The 15,908-nt window shown below is 37.1% G+C and overlaps 1 protein-coding gene across 1 annotated transcript; it reads left to right on the top strand.

Moving 5' to 3' along the window:
- The first annotated feature begins 12,355 nt into the window (after nt 1-12,355).
- Nucleotides 12,356-14,749, top strand: LOC117694925 (protein PPP4R3C1-like). Its single transcript, XM_076918980.1, has one exon. The coding sequence runs from the start codon at nt 12,356-12,358 to the stop codon at nt 14,747-14,749; it is 2,394 nt and encodes a 797-aa protein (XP_076775095.1).
- Nucleotides 14,750-15,908: the final 1,159 nt, after the last annotated feature.

A 15,908-nucleotide genomic window follows, 5' to 3' on the forward strand; every position in this document is an offset into this window, starting at 1 on the left:
TTATTATAAGGGTGTTCTCTATGTTTTATTTAGAAATAGCTGAGTGGAGTTAACAGGCAACAGTCCAGATTACCTTACATGGATAGCTGGTTTTCAAAACATCAGAAATCCTTAGAATTGACATGACAAACATTTCAGTATTAATGTTCATTTTCATTAGAGACCTATCTGCTCCGGACAGCTTCCTATATTGAATTCTAAGAAGAAATTGAGCATCCTTGGAGTTACTCCAGTTGTGGTGAGACAGCCACTAAGCAAGAATTGCCACTTTACTACTACAGACAAATTACTGTCCAGAAAAGGACACACTTGCAGAATAGTCGACTGATTATATCTGCCTAGACAGAGTAATCAGCCCTTAATAATTCTGCAGCACTAAGGTCTGTCAGATGACCCTGGGCCAGAAGGCAGAAGAACAGATGCTCCAACGTTTTGAAGTAGAGCGAGTGTCCAGGTGTTCAGAGGTCTCTATAAATTGGCTAAGTTTTAGAAGCTATGCTTTGTGCTTCCCACAATTATAGTCAACTCAGTCATTCTGGATTTCTGACGGGGTTGAAAACTTATAGCTATTTACTTTGAGAGAAAAGATCTGAGTGTATGGTCATCAGCTGACATTCATCCTAAAGCCAAGGAAAAAGCCAGGTTCAGAACTAAGTGTTTTAGTTAGGATAGATGACAGAGGTGCTGGTTAGTCAACAAAAGGATGGACTGGGTATTAGGACTATCTTGTACCTCACTGGTACAAATAGGCATAATTATGCTCTAATTGTATTTTGAGAGAAAAGTTTCCTTTTAACAGGAAGAGTGATGTGTAGGAGGAGCTAAGGTGGGAGGAGTACTGAGAGGAAGAAAAGGAGTAAGAAGAGGAGAAGAAGAAGGAGAGGAGAAGCTAGGTGATGAAAGAGAGATAGAGGGGGGAGACAGGGAAGCAGATGTTCGTGTATCTCCACCACTCAAAGATAGTTGATATATCTAGGTTGGGTAGTGGGTTACACCTCTGATTGAACAATACCAAACTTATAAAGCCTATGATTAACATTTCTTAAAAAAATGTATAAATGCAAAAAGGAAAAGGGGGCATGGGATAGGGGTTTTCTAAGGGGGGGAATGGGGAAAGGGGATGGTATCTGAAGTGTAAATGAAAGATCTAATAAATAAAAAAAATAAAAAAAATAAAATAAATTAAAAAAAGAAATTATAAGTTCATCTTAATAACAATATATATATATATATAAATATATATATATATTTCTACCAGTAAGTTATGGTTATGCAATAAGTCCTAGCTAATCCTCCCTGTTCCACCAAAACCACTACTTTTCCCTAGAAAGACAGCCCAATATTAACCACCTTAGTCCCCAAGCCCAGGGAATAGGGGCACTGACTATTCATTAACTTCTTCAAGCTGATTACGGGCATTGAGATAGTGTGATAAGCCATGTCTTCACTGCATCCAGATGGAATTCCAGGACATTGGAGGTTTGGGCAGGTCTGCTCAGTATGCTTGATGAGTAGATACACCAAGGCTGTGTATTCTGTAATATACAATTCTCAAAACAAGTTTTAGTATCAAGATAATTTTTTAGAGGGCTGACATTTTATTAAAGATGTTGGTTCTAAAAATTTTTCTCTTTTTTCCCATTTTTAAAAATTGGTTATAATATTTACATTTCAAATTTTATCCCCTTATCCCATTCTTCACACCACCCAGGAACCCCTAATCCCATCCCCCCTCCTTTTGCTTCTATGAGGGTGTGATTTTCCTGTTTCTATGATGCTGTTTCCATTAACATAAACTGTCTCCTAAATTTCTAAATCCTTCTCTTTGTGTTATTAAATCACCTTTTTTTCTTTCTTTTTTCCTTTTTTCTTTTTTTCCATCTTTTTTTTAACATTGGGTATTATATTTACATTTCAGATTTTATCCCCTTAGCCCACTTCCTCCCACCACCCAGAAACCTCCTATTCCATCCCCCCTCCTCATGCTTCTATGAGGCTGTGCCCCCACCTGTTGTGCGCACCTCCCGTGTCCCCTCCGCCCGCGAACAAGGACACGAGAGCCAATATTCGGGTATCACCACAGCGAGGCTTTACTCTGTATCAGCAGAAGCAGAAAGGACGCGAAAGGGCTGAAGACAGGACGAGGCACAGCTTAAATACACCCTAGAGTGACGTGTTCACTTCTGATTGGCTGTTCACTCATCACCCAATATTATGCCTCGGGATTGGCCAGTGACTTTGGCGGGCTTTCTGCCTTTGCAGCTGTGCAGTTAATTGTTTACCAGTGGAGAGGACACGATGTCCGAGCCATCTTGGAATGGCGGATACTGACATGGCTCACTGCGGCTCCCAACACCCACCTCTACCCCTAGCCCCTGTTGGGAGCCAACTTTTAGCAGAAAGTGGCTATCAGCTTTGCAGCCATCTTGAGCCATATACCCTGACATGAGACTTGTTTTTCAACAGCCTACAACAGCTGAAGCACACTCTGATATCCAACATATTTTGTTTTGCTGTTTACTGCCCCCAGCTGCAAGGCACACATGGTATCCATGCCTGCAAGGCATGCAGTTCACATGCTATCCACGTGCTATCCACACCATACATGCCTGTAAGGCGCACGTGGTATCCAAGCCTGCAAGGTACATGGTATTCAAGTGTCTACAAGGCACATGGCAAAAGCATATAAATACCCCAGATTCCCCTTCAATAAAGGAGACTTGATCAGAACCTCTGTCTTGTCTCCATTCTTTGAGTCTCTTCCCCTTTATCCCCCCTCTCTCTCACTCACTAGACACTGACCTGCAGACTGGAGCAGCAGCTTTGGCTGGGAAACAGTGGCCACAAAGTGTGGAGTGGAAAGTGCCACAACATGCCCCCACTACCCCCTTCACACCCTCACATCCCCCCCTACTCTGTGTTCATTTTCATGGGACCAAGAATCTCTTCTCCCAACTATGCCTGGCAAGGCCATCCTCCCCTACATATACCGCTGGAGTCATGGGTCCCTCCTTATGTTCTCCCAGGCTGGTGGTATAGACCTTGGGGGGCTCTGGTTGGTTTGTATTGTTGCTTTCCTCCTGGGGTCACAAATCATTTCTGCTCCTTCAGTCTTCTCTCTAAGTTCTCCATTGGGAAACCCTTGATCTTATCAGTGGCTAACTGTGAGCATTGTCCTCTGAATGTGTTAGTCTCTGGCAGACCTCTAAGGAGACAGCTATATCATATTCTTGACAACATGCACTTCCACCCATCCACATCAGTGTCTAGCTCAGGTGACAGTACATGAATTGAATACCCAGGTAGAATGGTCTCCTGATGGCCCCTCCTTCAGTTTCTGTCCCATGTTTTGTTTCCATATCTGCTCCCTTGAGTATTTTTGTTTCTTGTTCTAAGTAGAACTGAGGCATCCCCTCTTGGTCTTCCTTCTTCATGAGCTTCATGTGGTCTGTGGGTTGAGTCTTTGCTATTCCAAGCTTTTGGGCTAACATCTGCTTATCAGTGAAAAATACCATGTGTGTTCTTTTGTGATTGGGTTAACTCACTCAGGATGACATTTTCTAGTTCCAAACATTTACCTAAGAATTTCTCGAATTCATTATTTTTAATAGCTGAGTAGTACTCCATTGTGTAAATGTACCACATTTTTGGTATCCATTCCTCTGTTGAAGGACATCTGGGCTCTTTCCAGCTTCTGGCTATTATAAATAAGGCTGCTATGTACATAGTAGAGCATATGTCCTTATTAGATTTTTCGGAATCTTCTGGATATATGCCCAGGAGTGGTATAGCTCGGTCCTCAGGTAATGCTATGTCCAATTTCCTGAGGAAACTCCAGACTGATTTCCAGAGTGGTTCTACCAGCTTGCAATCCCAACAACAATGGAGGAGTGTTCCTCTTTCTCCATAGCCTCACCAGTATCTACCATCAATTGAATTTTTTATCTTAGCCGTTCTGACCAGTGTGAGGTGGTATCTCAGGGTTGTTTTGATTTGCATTTCCCTGATGACTAAGGAAGTTGAGCATTTCTTAAGGTGCTTCTTGGCCATTCGAATTTCCTCAGTTGAGAATTCTTTGTTTAGCTCTGTACCCAATTTTTAATAGGGTTATTTGGTTGTCTGGAGTCTAATTTCTTGAGTTCTTTGTATATATATTGGATTTTAGCCCTCTATGGGATCTAAGATTGGTAATGATCTTTTCCCAATCAGTTGGTTGCTGTTTTTTCTTATTGAAAGTATCTTTTGCCTTACAGAAGCTTTGCAATTTTATGAGATCCCATTTGTCAGTTCTTGATCTTAGAGCATAAGCCATTGGTGTTCTGTTCAGGAACTTTTCCCTTGTGCCTAAGAATTCGAGGGTCTTCCACACCTTTTCTTCTATTAGTTTCAGTGTACACGGTTTTATGTGAAGGTCCTTTATCCACTTGGACTTGAGCTTTGTACAAGGGGATAGGAATGTATTGAATTGCATTCTTCTACATGCTGACCTCCAGTTGAACCAGCACCATGTGTTGAAAATGCTGTCTTTTTTCCACTGGATGGTTTTAGCACCTTTTTCAAAGATCAAGTGACCATAGGTGTGCGGGTTCATTTCTGGATCTTCAATTCTATTCCATTGATCTTCCTGTCTGTCTCTGTACCAATACCATGCAGTTTTTGTTACTAGTGCTCTGTAGTACAGTTTGAGGTCAGGGATAGTGTTTCCCCAAGAAGTTCTTTTATTGTTGAGAATGGTTCTCACTATCCTGGGTTTTTAGTTATTCCAAATGAATTTGCAGATTGGTCTTTCTATTTCCATGAAGAATTGATTTGGAATTTTGATGGGGATTGCATTGAATCTGTAGATTGCTTTTGGCAAGATGGCCATTTTTACTAAGTTAATCCTGCCAATCCAGGAGCATGGGAGATCATTCCATCTTCTGAGATCTTCTTTGATTTTTTTCTTCAGAGACTTGAAGTTCTTGTCATAAAGATCTTTTACTTGCTTGGTTAGATTCACTCCAAGATATTTTATATTATTTGTGGCTATTGTGAAGGGTATAATTTCCCTAATTTCTTTTTCAGCCTGTTTATGTTTTGAGTAGAGAAAGGCTACTGATTTGTTTGAATTGATTTTATATCCAGCCACTTTGCTGAAGTTGTTTATCAGGTTTAGGAGTTCTCTGGTGGAAGTTCTAGGATCACTTATGTATACTATCGTATCATCTGGAAATAGTGAAATTTTGACTTCTTCCTTTCCTATTTGTATCTCTTTGACTTCCTTTTGTTGTCTAATTGCTCTGGCTAGGATTTCCAGTACTATATTGAATAGATAGGGTGAGAGTGGGCAGCCTTGACTAGTTCCTGATTTTAGTGGGATTGCTTCAAGTTTCTCTCCATTTAGTTTGATGTTGGCTACTGGCTTGCTGTATATTGCTTTTACTATGTTTAGGTATGAACTTGAATTCCTGATCTTTCCAATACTTTTAACATGAAGGGATGTTGAATTTTGTCAAATGATTTCTCAGGATCTAGTGAGATGATCATGTGTTTTTTTTTTTCTTTGAGTTTATTTATGTAGTGGATTACATTGATGGATTTTCGAATATTGAACCATCTCTGCATTCCTGGGATAAAGCCTACTTGATCATGATGGATGATTGCTTTGATGTGTTCTTGGATTTGGTTTGTGAGAATTTTATTGAGTATTTCTTGCATTAATATCCATAAGAAAGATTGGTCTGTAGTTCTCTTTCTTTGTCCTGTCTTTGTGAGGCTTAGGTATGAATATAATTGTAGCTTCATAGAACGAATTGGGTATTGTTCTTTCTGTCTCTATTTTGTGGAATAGTTTGAAGAGAATTGGTATTAGGTCTTCCTGGAAGGTCTGATAAAATTTTGTATTAAAACCATCTGGACAGGAGTTTTTATTGGTGGGGAGATTTTTAATGACTGCTTCTATTTCTTTAGGGGTTATGCAGCTGTTTAGATGGTTTATCTGCTCCTTGTTTAACTTTGGTACCTGGTATGTAGCTCTAAAATTGTTCATTTCATCCAGATTTTCCAATTTTGTTGAGTATAGGCCTTTGTAGTAGGATCTGAGGATTTTTAAAAAATTTCCTCTGTTTCTGTTGTTATGTCTCCCTTTTCAGTTCTAATTTTATTAATTTGAGTATTGTCTCTGTGCCCTTTGGTTAGTCTGGCTAAGGGTTTGTCTATCTTATTGATTTTCTCAAAGAACCAACTCCTGGTTTGTTGATATTTTGTGTAGTTCTTTCTGTTTCAACTTGGTTGATTTCAGCCCAGAGTTTGATTATTTCCTGCCATCTACTCCTCTTGGGTATATTAGCTTCTTTTTGTTCTAAAGCTTTCGGGTGTGCTGTCAAGTTGTTAGTGTATGCTGTTTCCATTTTCTTTTTCTGGGCACTTAAAGCTATGAGTTTTCCTCTTAGTACTGCTTTCATGGAGTCCCACAAATTTTGATACGATGTGTCCTCATTTTCATTAAATTCTAAAACGTTTTTAGTTTCTTTCTTTATTTATTCCTTGACCAAGTTATCATTGAGTAGAGCATTGTTCAGTTTCCAAGTGTATGTGGGCTTTCCATTGTTTTTGTCCAAGTCAAAGACCAGTCTTAGTCCCTGGTGGTCTGATAGGGTACAAGGGATTATTTCAATCTTTTTGTATCTGTTGAGGCCTGTTTTTTGACCAATTATATGGTCTATTTTGGAGAAGGTACCATGACATGCTGAGAAAAAAGGTATATTCTTTTGTTTTAGGATGAAATGTTCTATAATGTCAGTTAAATTCAATTGTTTGATAACTTCTTTTAGTTTCATTGTGTCTTGGTTTAGTTTCTGTTTCCATAATCTGTCCATAGCTGAGAGTGGGGTGTTGAAATCTCCTACTATTATTGTGTAGGGTGCAATGTATGATTTAAGCATTAGTAAAGTTTCTTTTATGTATGTGGGTGCCCTTGCATTTGGGGCATAGATGTTCAGAATTGTGAGTTCCTCTTGGTACATTTTTCCTTTGATGAATATAAAGTGTCCTTCTTTATCTTTTTTGATTACTTTTGGTTGAAAAACGATTTTATTTGATATTAGAATCACTACTCCAGCTTGTTTCTTGGGACCATTTGCTTGGAAGATTGTTTTCTAACCTTTTACTCTGAGGTGTTGTCTGTCTTTTTCACAAAGGTGTGTTTCCTGTATGCAGCAAAATGTTGGATCCTGTTTATGTATCCAGTCTGATAGTATATGTCTTTTTATTGGAGAATTGAGTCTATTGATATTAAGAGATATTAAGGAAAAATGAATGTTGTTTCCTGTTATTTTTGTTATTGGCAGTGGAGTAATGTTTGTATAGCTACCTTCATTTAGGGTTGTTGGAAGATTACTTTCTTGCTTTTTCTAGGTTGTAGAAACTCCTTGTGTTGGAGTTTTCCACCAATTATCCTTTGAAGTGCTGGATTTGTCATAATTTATTGTGTAAATTTGGATTTGTCATGGAATATTTTGGTTTCTCCATCAATATCGATTGAGAGTTTTGCTGAGTATAGTTGTCTGGGCTGGCATTTGTTTTCTCTTAGGGTCTGTATAATATCAGTCCAGGATCTTCTGGCTTTTATAGTCTCTGGTAAGAAATCTTGTGTAATTCTTATAGGTCTGCCTTTATATGTCACTTTGCCTTTTTCCCTTACTGCTTTTAGTATCTTCTCTTTGTTTTGTATATTTGATGCTTTGATTATTATGTGATAGGAGGTATTTCTTTTTTGGTCTAGTCTATTTGGGGTTCTGTAGGCTTCTTGTATATTTAAGGACATCTCTTTCTTTAGGTTAGGGAAGTTTTCTTCTATAATTTTGTTGAAGATATTTATTGGCCCTTTAATTTGGGAGTCTTCACCCTCATCTATACCTATTATCCTTAGATTTGGTCTTCTTATTGTGTCCTGCATTTCCTGGATGTTTTGTGTTAGGAGCTTTTTGCGTTTCACATTTTCTTTGACTGTTGTGTCTATGTTTTCCATGGTATCTTCTACGAATGATATTCTCTTCTATCTCTTGTATTCTGTTGGTAATGCTTGTGTCTATGACTACTGATCTTTTTCCTAGGTTTTCTATCTCCAGGTTAGTCTCCCTTTGAGATTTTTTTATTGTTTTTACTTCCATTTTTAGATCCTGGATGGTTTTGTGTAATTCCTTCACCTGTTTGGTTGTGTTTTCTTGCATTTCTTTAAGGGCTTCTATCTGTTTACCTGCGTTCTCCTCAAATTCTTTGAGAGTGTTGTTTATGTCCTTTTTAAAGTCCTCTAACATCATCATGAGAAGTGATTTTAATTCTGAGTCTTGCTTTTCTGGTGTGATGTGGTGTTCAGGACTTGCTATGGTGGGGGAACTGGGTTCTGGTGATGCCAAGTGACTTTGGTTTCTGGTGTTTATATTCTTATGCTTGCCTTTTGCCATTTGGTTTAGCTTTAGTGCTATTTGCTCTCACTGGTTCTGACTGGAGCCTGCCTTTCCAGTTATCTTGGTTGTGTCAGAACTCCTTGGGGTCTGGATGTCTCTATGATCCTGAGCTCCAGCTGGTCTGAGTATAGTGTCTCCTCTAGGATATCCAGGATATGGTGGCTCCACGGTAGTAGACCAGCTAGGTGTTTGCTGCTCTGAGTGTAGTTTCTCCTCTAGGATTCTTCAGGATATGGTGTCCCCTGCTCTGCAGCTCTGCAGACCTTGAACTCTCTAGGATGCCAACAGGTCTGCAGTCAGTGACCTCTCTAGGATGCCTCAGGAGGCAGTTTCCTCAGAGGAGCAGATCAGCTTTGTGACTGCTCCATCTTTCGGGATCCAGGCAATGGGCAGAAGGGGAGTGATTTTCTGCAGGGGCAGGTTCTTGATGCCAGGTGTGCTCTGGGGGCCTCCTATTGCCAGTCGTGCTTCTGGGGCCTAGGGCGGTGAGCAGGTGCTCCTACCTTCAGCTCTGTGGGTCGTGACCTCTCTAGGATGCCTCTGGACACAGTTTCCTCAGGGGAGCAAATCAGCTGTGTGACTGCTCCAGCCTCTGGGATCTGTGCAATGATGTTTTGTTTTTTTCTTCTAGAGCTTTGAGGCATTTCATTAAGTTGCTTGAATAAGAACTCACCAATTTCTTTACATAAGTGCATAGTGCTAAGGAGTTTCCTATTAGTACTGTTTTCATTGTATACCAAAATTTGGGTATGTTTTACACTTATTCTCTTTGAATTCTATGAAGTCTTTTCTGTATTTCTGCCTTTTGACAGTTACCATTAAGTAGATTATTGCTCATTTTCTAAGAGTTCATAAACTTTCTGTTGTTTCTGTTGTATTTTAAAATCCAGCTTTAAACTATGTAGGTCTGATAGGATAGGATATTATTTCAATTTCTTTTATCTGCTGAGACTTACTTTGTGACTGAGAATGGGATCAATTTTCAGAAATGTTTTATGAGGTGTTGAGAAGAAGGTGTATTCTTTTGTGTTTGGGTGAAATGTTCTTTAAAAATTTGTTAGGACTTTCTGGTTTATAATTTCAGTTAGCTCTTTGTCAAGTTTTTGACTGCATGAGAGTAGTATACTGAAGGTTCCTGCTGTCAGTGTGTGATTGACAATATGTGATTTGTGCTGTAGTCATTTTTTTCAAATTTGAGTGCCCTTATGTTTTAGGCATAGATGTTCTTAAGACTTGAAAAATAATGTTGCTGAATTTTCCCATGATGAGTATAAAATGTCTTTGCCATCTCATTTGATTAACTGTAGTATTAAATCTATTGTGTTAGATACTAGAAAGGCTACGCCACCTTGTTTCTTAGGTCCATTTCATGGAAAATCTCTTTGCAACCCTCTACCTCTAAGGCAATATTTATATTTGATGTTGACATTCATGCCTTATATGCAGCAGAATGATAGATTCTGCTTTTTGCAACCTATTTGTTAATCCATCTCTTTTCATTGGAGAATTGAGTCCATTGATATTCCCAGATATCAATGAATAATTATTTTACATTTTTTTGTTTTGTGTTGTTATTTTCTGGGGTAGTAATCATGTGTGTGTTTGTGTGCATGTGTGTGTGTGTGCATGTGTGCATGTGGGTGTATGCTCATGCTTTATTTCTTTTAATTTTGCTACTGTGAGTTTATCTATGGCCTATGTTTTCTTGGAAGTAGTTAAACTCCTTGAGTTGGAGTTTTTCTTCTTGTACCTTCTGTACAATTGGTTTTGTAGATAATTAATGTTCAAGTTTGATATTTTAAAGAAATTATCTTGTTTTCTCAATATATTGTGATTAAATTTTTGCTGGGTATAATAGTCTCAGATGGCATCTGTAGTTTCTTAGAGTCTGCAATACATCTCTCCACATCCTTATAGCCTTTAGAAACTTCCTTAAGGAGTCTGGTGTAATTGGAATGGGTTTCCGATTATATATTAGTTGATTTTTTGTCTTGTATCATTTATTATTCTTTCCTTATCTATGTGTTTGCTGTTTTGCTTATTATGTGATAAAGAGACGTTCTTCTCTGGTCCAATTTGTTTGGTGTTCTGTAAGATTCTTGTACCTTTATAGACATCTCCTACTTTAGGTTAAGAAAACTTCCTTCTATGAATATATCAAAAAATAGTTTCTGGGCCTTGAACCTGAGAAACTTCTTCCATTATTCATGTGATTCTTAGATTTGGACTTTTTTATAACAGCCAAGAATTCTTGGATGAATTGTGTCATTTTTTATTAAAATTTAACATTTTCTTTGAAATATCTATTTCTTCTATCATATCTTCACTGGTAGAGGTTCTCTCTTCTCTTTGTGTTCTTTTGGTGATACTTGCATTTGTAGGTTCTATTCATTTTCCTAGATAGTTTTCATTTCCAGAATTTCCTGTTTGTGATTTTTCTTCATTGCCTCAATTTTCACTTTCAGGTTTTGACTTATATTATTCATTTCCTCCAACTGTTTGCTGTTTTCTTGGATTTCTTTAAGAGATTTGTATATATCATCCAACTGTTTGTGTTTTCCTGGCTTTGGGTAGTTTATTTATGTCTTCCATTGATTGTGTTTTACTTGATTTCTTTTAGAGACTTTTCTGTTTCCTATTTGAAGACCTCTATAATCTTCATAGAGTTATTTTGAATGATAACTTCTTGTTCTTCACCTGTACTGAAATATTCAGGGTTTGCTAGACGAGGTTAGCTAGGCTCTGCCTCTGACAAAATACCATGAATGTCATAGATTGTTTTCTTATACTGGTGAATAGGAATCTAGGTTTGTTAGGATTGTTGGTCTAGGTGCCAAGTTCTGAGTTTTGTTGTGGATGGATTTTGTTGTGGTGGTGGTTGCTGTTTGTTTTTTAATTTTTGGTTTTTGGATGCCTTTTTTGTTCTTTGTTTCCATTTCTTCTCTGGTACTCTAGCCAGAGTGGCCTGTGATTAAGTAGATGCTCTCTGCTTAAGTTGGGTATTGGACGCTTCTGATGGCCAGGATGGCTCACAGAAATGGCTCTAGCATATTAAAGGGATCAAAGGGCCATAATTTAAAAAATTCACTCATTTCCTCTTTGACACAGTTCTTCTCCATAACAAATTTCATGATTAGGCAAAGGAAAACATTTGAGGAAATATTTTCACATAGGAAGCTAAAATTTCAGGCTGAACAAAATGAAATGACGGACCTAATCTTTTCCCTTTCATAAAAAGATCATTCCTTAATATATAGACATGTACAGGATGTACAGGAGTATGTCTCATAGAGAAACACAATTTTATCTCTTGGTTCTGGGAAAGGCATCCTATCTGTAGATGATGTATTTTTTTTTTTTTTTTTAATTTGTCGAAGTCTTTCATGGACATATAGAATGAAGGATATATTTGACCAAAACATAGGTAATGAAATTTCCTTTTGATTAAGGGCCTAAGCACCATACTTCTGATGAGTAAACATATTTCTGAGAAACAAAATCCATTATAGAAATGATATAGAGTATTTTCTAGGCTTCCATTTTTAAGGTAATGAAGGCAGTTCCCTTTAAGAGTATCTGTTACATAAGCACATTCCTTTTAGGAAGAATCTTGGGTGAATCCCAAGATTCTGCCAGAACAAAGGCAGGCTCAGAGACTCGAGTGCTTCTGAGAGAGGTTAGTTGGTAATAGTTCAGTAATAGAGGACTGGCAATTATCAGGACCTCCCCCTGCCCCCACAGTAATCCTAATGACTTTGGGCCCTTCTTAGCCTCTGCTATTCATTTAACCTCCAGTAATCTGCTCTCTTTTGGTTTTTCAGAATTGCGACCACGGCAACATTCCTGGCTAAGGTAGTGAGGGATAGTGACCTCTGGCCAGAGTACAAAAATCTGAGGTCTACAAAAGAATGTGGGTTAGCAAGGTGAGGCCAAGGACCAACATAGACAAGGAACTTTATAGAGTAAAAGTCTATGTCTTGGTAGAAGGCAAGAATTGGAAAGACATATGTGCAGGACAAATTTCATCCAAATACATTGAACGGCTCCAGGGTGTATGCCTGCTTGTTCATTCAGAATCAGATGACTCACTGACTGTGGAGTATAAGATACATCCTAATGTGCCCTATAAGAAACAGCAAGGAAATATAATCATTTGGTCTGATGCTAAGAACCATGGCATGGCAATACATTTCCAGGAACCAAATGCTTGTCAGGAAATCTGGGAAGAGATCTGTCAAGTTCAAGGTAAAGATCCAAGTGTAGAAATAACACAAGAACTTACTGGTGATCTAGAAAGCTTTGCAGCTCTACAGCTGAGCTCGAATCTGTTTGAGGTGGCAAATTTTAAACTCTCTAGACTTGAAGGCATTGTAAGTTTATTTGCTTTTGTCAATGAAATGCCAAGCCTCAAGGAAAGGCTGGTGCTGGTCTTAGAAACTGAAGGTTACATTAAAAACCTGCTGCAGCTGTTCAATGCTTGTGAAAAAAAGCTGAACTTGGAAGGCTTACACTATTTGAATAGCATCATTAAAGGAATCCTGTTTCTAAATGATACACGCTTGTTTAAGATCATGTGTTCTGATGAATTTTTCATGGATGTGGTAGGATGCCTTGAATATGGCCCTGGTTTGGATCAGCCAAAACGGCACAGGGAATTCTTGACTCAAAATGTTAAATTCAGGGAAGTTATCCCAATAACACAAACCCAACTTCGGCAAAAAATACAACAGACCTACAGAATGCAATATGTTCATGATATTACGTTGCCCACCCCGTCCATATTTGAATCAAATCTTCTTTCGGATCTTACCACTATGATTTTTTCCAATAAAATTGAAATAATTACAATGTTGCAGGAAGATGAAAATTTTTTGCTTGAAGTTTTTGCTCAGTTAAAAGATAATGGTGTAAGTGATGAGAGAAGGCGTGAATTGTTATTATTCTTCAAGGAATTCTGTGTATTTGCCAAGACATTACAGTCTCAAGAGAAAAATGCATTAATAAAAACACTGATAAAGCTAGGAGTCATGAATGCTCTAAAAGTCATAGTACACATGCCTGATAATCAAATACAACTAGCTGCTATAGATATATTTGCTTATCTAGTAGACTATAATCCTCGACTAGTCCAAGCATATATAATGGAAGAAGCTCAGGACAGTGAAGATAATGATGACCTTCTCATTAATATAATGATCAAAAAAATGATCTGTGATACTGATCCTGAATTTTCACGAGGCATTATTTTGCCAGCAGTTCTTCATACTCTTCTTGATCCAGAAAATATGCGTGTCACAGCTAATGGATGTGAAAGAAAGGGATTTCTAAATTTCTTCTATACACATTGCATGAGTAACCTCATAGCACCAATTTTGTCCACCACAGTAGAAAATGACAGAGATGAAAATAGGGCTAACATCTGTCCTGATAATTATCAAAATGCACAATTGCTGGAAGTAATTTTAGACATACTCATGTTTTGTGTACAATGCCATTCAACATATATAAAAAATTATATTTTGAGCAACAACTTGCTCAGCAGAATCTTGGTGCTCATGAATTCAAAGCATACTTTTCTGATTTTGTGTGTTGTCCGGTTTATGAGAAAGATGATTGGCCTAAAAGATGAAATGTATAATAATTACATAATTAAGAAAAACCTATTTGAACCAGTTGTAAATACTTTTATGCATAATGGACCTCGGTACAATATGTTAAATTCAGCTATTATTGAGCTATTTGAATTTATAAGACAAGAAAACATCAATTCTCTTATTGCAAACATTGTGGAAAATTTTTTTATTCCTTTTGAATCAATTGAGTATGTCCAGACCTTTAAAGGGTTGAAGACTAAATATGAAGAAGAAAAGAAGAGGGAAAATAGAATACAAAGTTATTTAAATGATATGATACACCAGAAAATATGTTGTAGACATATCAAAGTTATGGAGGTAAAAGTCAAGACAGACATAGACATATGTTGTAGAGGAATCAAAGAAGAAGAAGTCGCAGAAAAAGGAGGAGGAGGAGATGAAGGAGGAGCAATTCTACCAATAGGAAGTGACTTTCCAAGTCATTATGACATATTTATGAAACTTAAAGAGAAAAATGAAAGAGGAAATGAAATAGAATGCCCCAAAAGTAAATCATCTGAGGCCTCTAAATTTTCTTCATCTCAAGCTCATGATTCTGATAATGGAATGAGTACAGTTCATTGTAGCAGCCTTGTTCCTTTAGTGGATTACCCATATGATACTGATGAAGATGATGAACCCCCACCTTCTAAAAAGACCTACTCTTAGATCATAAATCATATGAGGTCCTTATCTCCAAGTTCAAATAAAATTATATAAATATCACAAATTTAAAAATTTAATTGAATAATCTTTCTTCTATGGGTTGAATATGGTAGAATATGGAACAAAATGATGACTAAGAGGCCTCAATTTTATATATAGAAAACCTCCCATAATATAGATGCATAGTGTAAAATAAACAGCAATCAAGTCACAAATTCTTATGAAGAACATCTTACTTAATCAACATAGTTTGGGAAGAGGAAAGAGTATAATAAAATAATTCAATTTTTACTAATGTCTTCATATTAGAAGCAACTACAAAGATTTTATTGCAAATCCTACTTTGTAAAAAAGTATCTAGCAATGGCATTTTTTTCATAAATTGAAGTTTATTTAAATTATCTTTTGTTTGTATAGAATACAATGTCATATTGAAGTAAAAATAAAGTGAGATTTTTCAACATTTCTGTGAAGATTTAATAGAACTTCAGTGTTGTGAATGACAGGGAAACAACATCTAGTACAATACAGTACAATTTTTGTGAATAAAGTGCTAAGCTGGATACTAATGAGCAGTTGTTAGTGTACTTATTTTTAGATAAGAAATATTAAATAAGAGTATAAATATAGTACCATTTCTAGTTTGGGATCTGTAGGATCTTCAGGGGATGAAATAGGATGTTTCAAATATCAAGTCAGAGAAAGTTAATGAAGCTTTGTCTTTTTCTATAATGTAGTAGGTACATAATAGGATATACACATACATACACACACACACAGATACACACACACACTCACACACAGATATACACACACTCACACACTCACATACACATACTGATACACACATACACTCAAACACACTCTCTCTCACACACACACGCTACACACACACACATATATGATTTCAGCAAATATATATATATATATATATATATATATATATATATATATGCACATATGTTTGCTGAAATGAACTAACAAAACCAAATAATAGAGGAAAATTTGACTCTGTCTTACAGTGTGAGTGAATACATTCCATCCTGGTGAGGAGTAAACACTTTCATTCTTGGAGAAATCTAAAGCATCCTGTCACATTTCACCCACAATCAACAAGCAAATAGCTGATTTCTGAATCTCAGTTCAATTTTTCTTTTTATTT

This window comes from Arvicanthis niloticus, chromosome X, assembly GCF_011762505.2.
Source record: "Arvicanthis niloticus isolate mArvNil1 chromosome X, mArvNil1.pat.X, whole genome shotgun sequence".
NCBI lineage: Eukaryota > Metazoa > Chordata > Mammalia > Rodentia > Muridae > Arvicanthis > Arvicanthis niloticus.

Coding starts and splice junctions, on each gene's coding strand:
- LOC117694925 (XM_076918980.1), top strand. CDS start 12,356: ATGTGGGTTAGCAAGGTGAGGCCAAGGACCAACATAGACAAGGAACTT.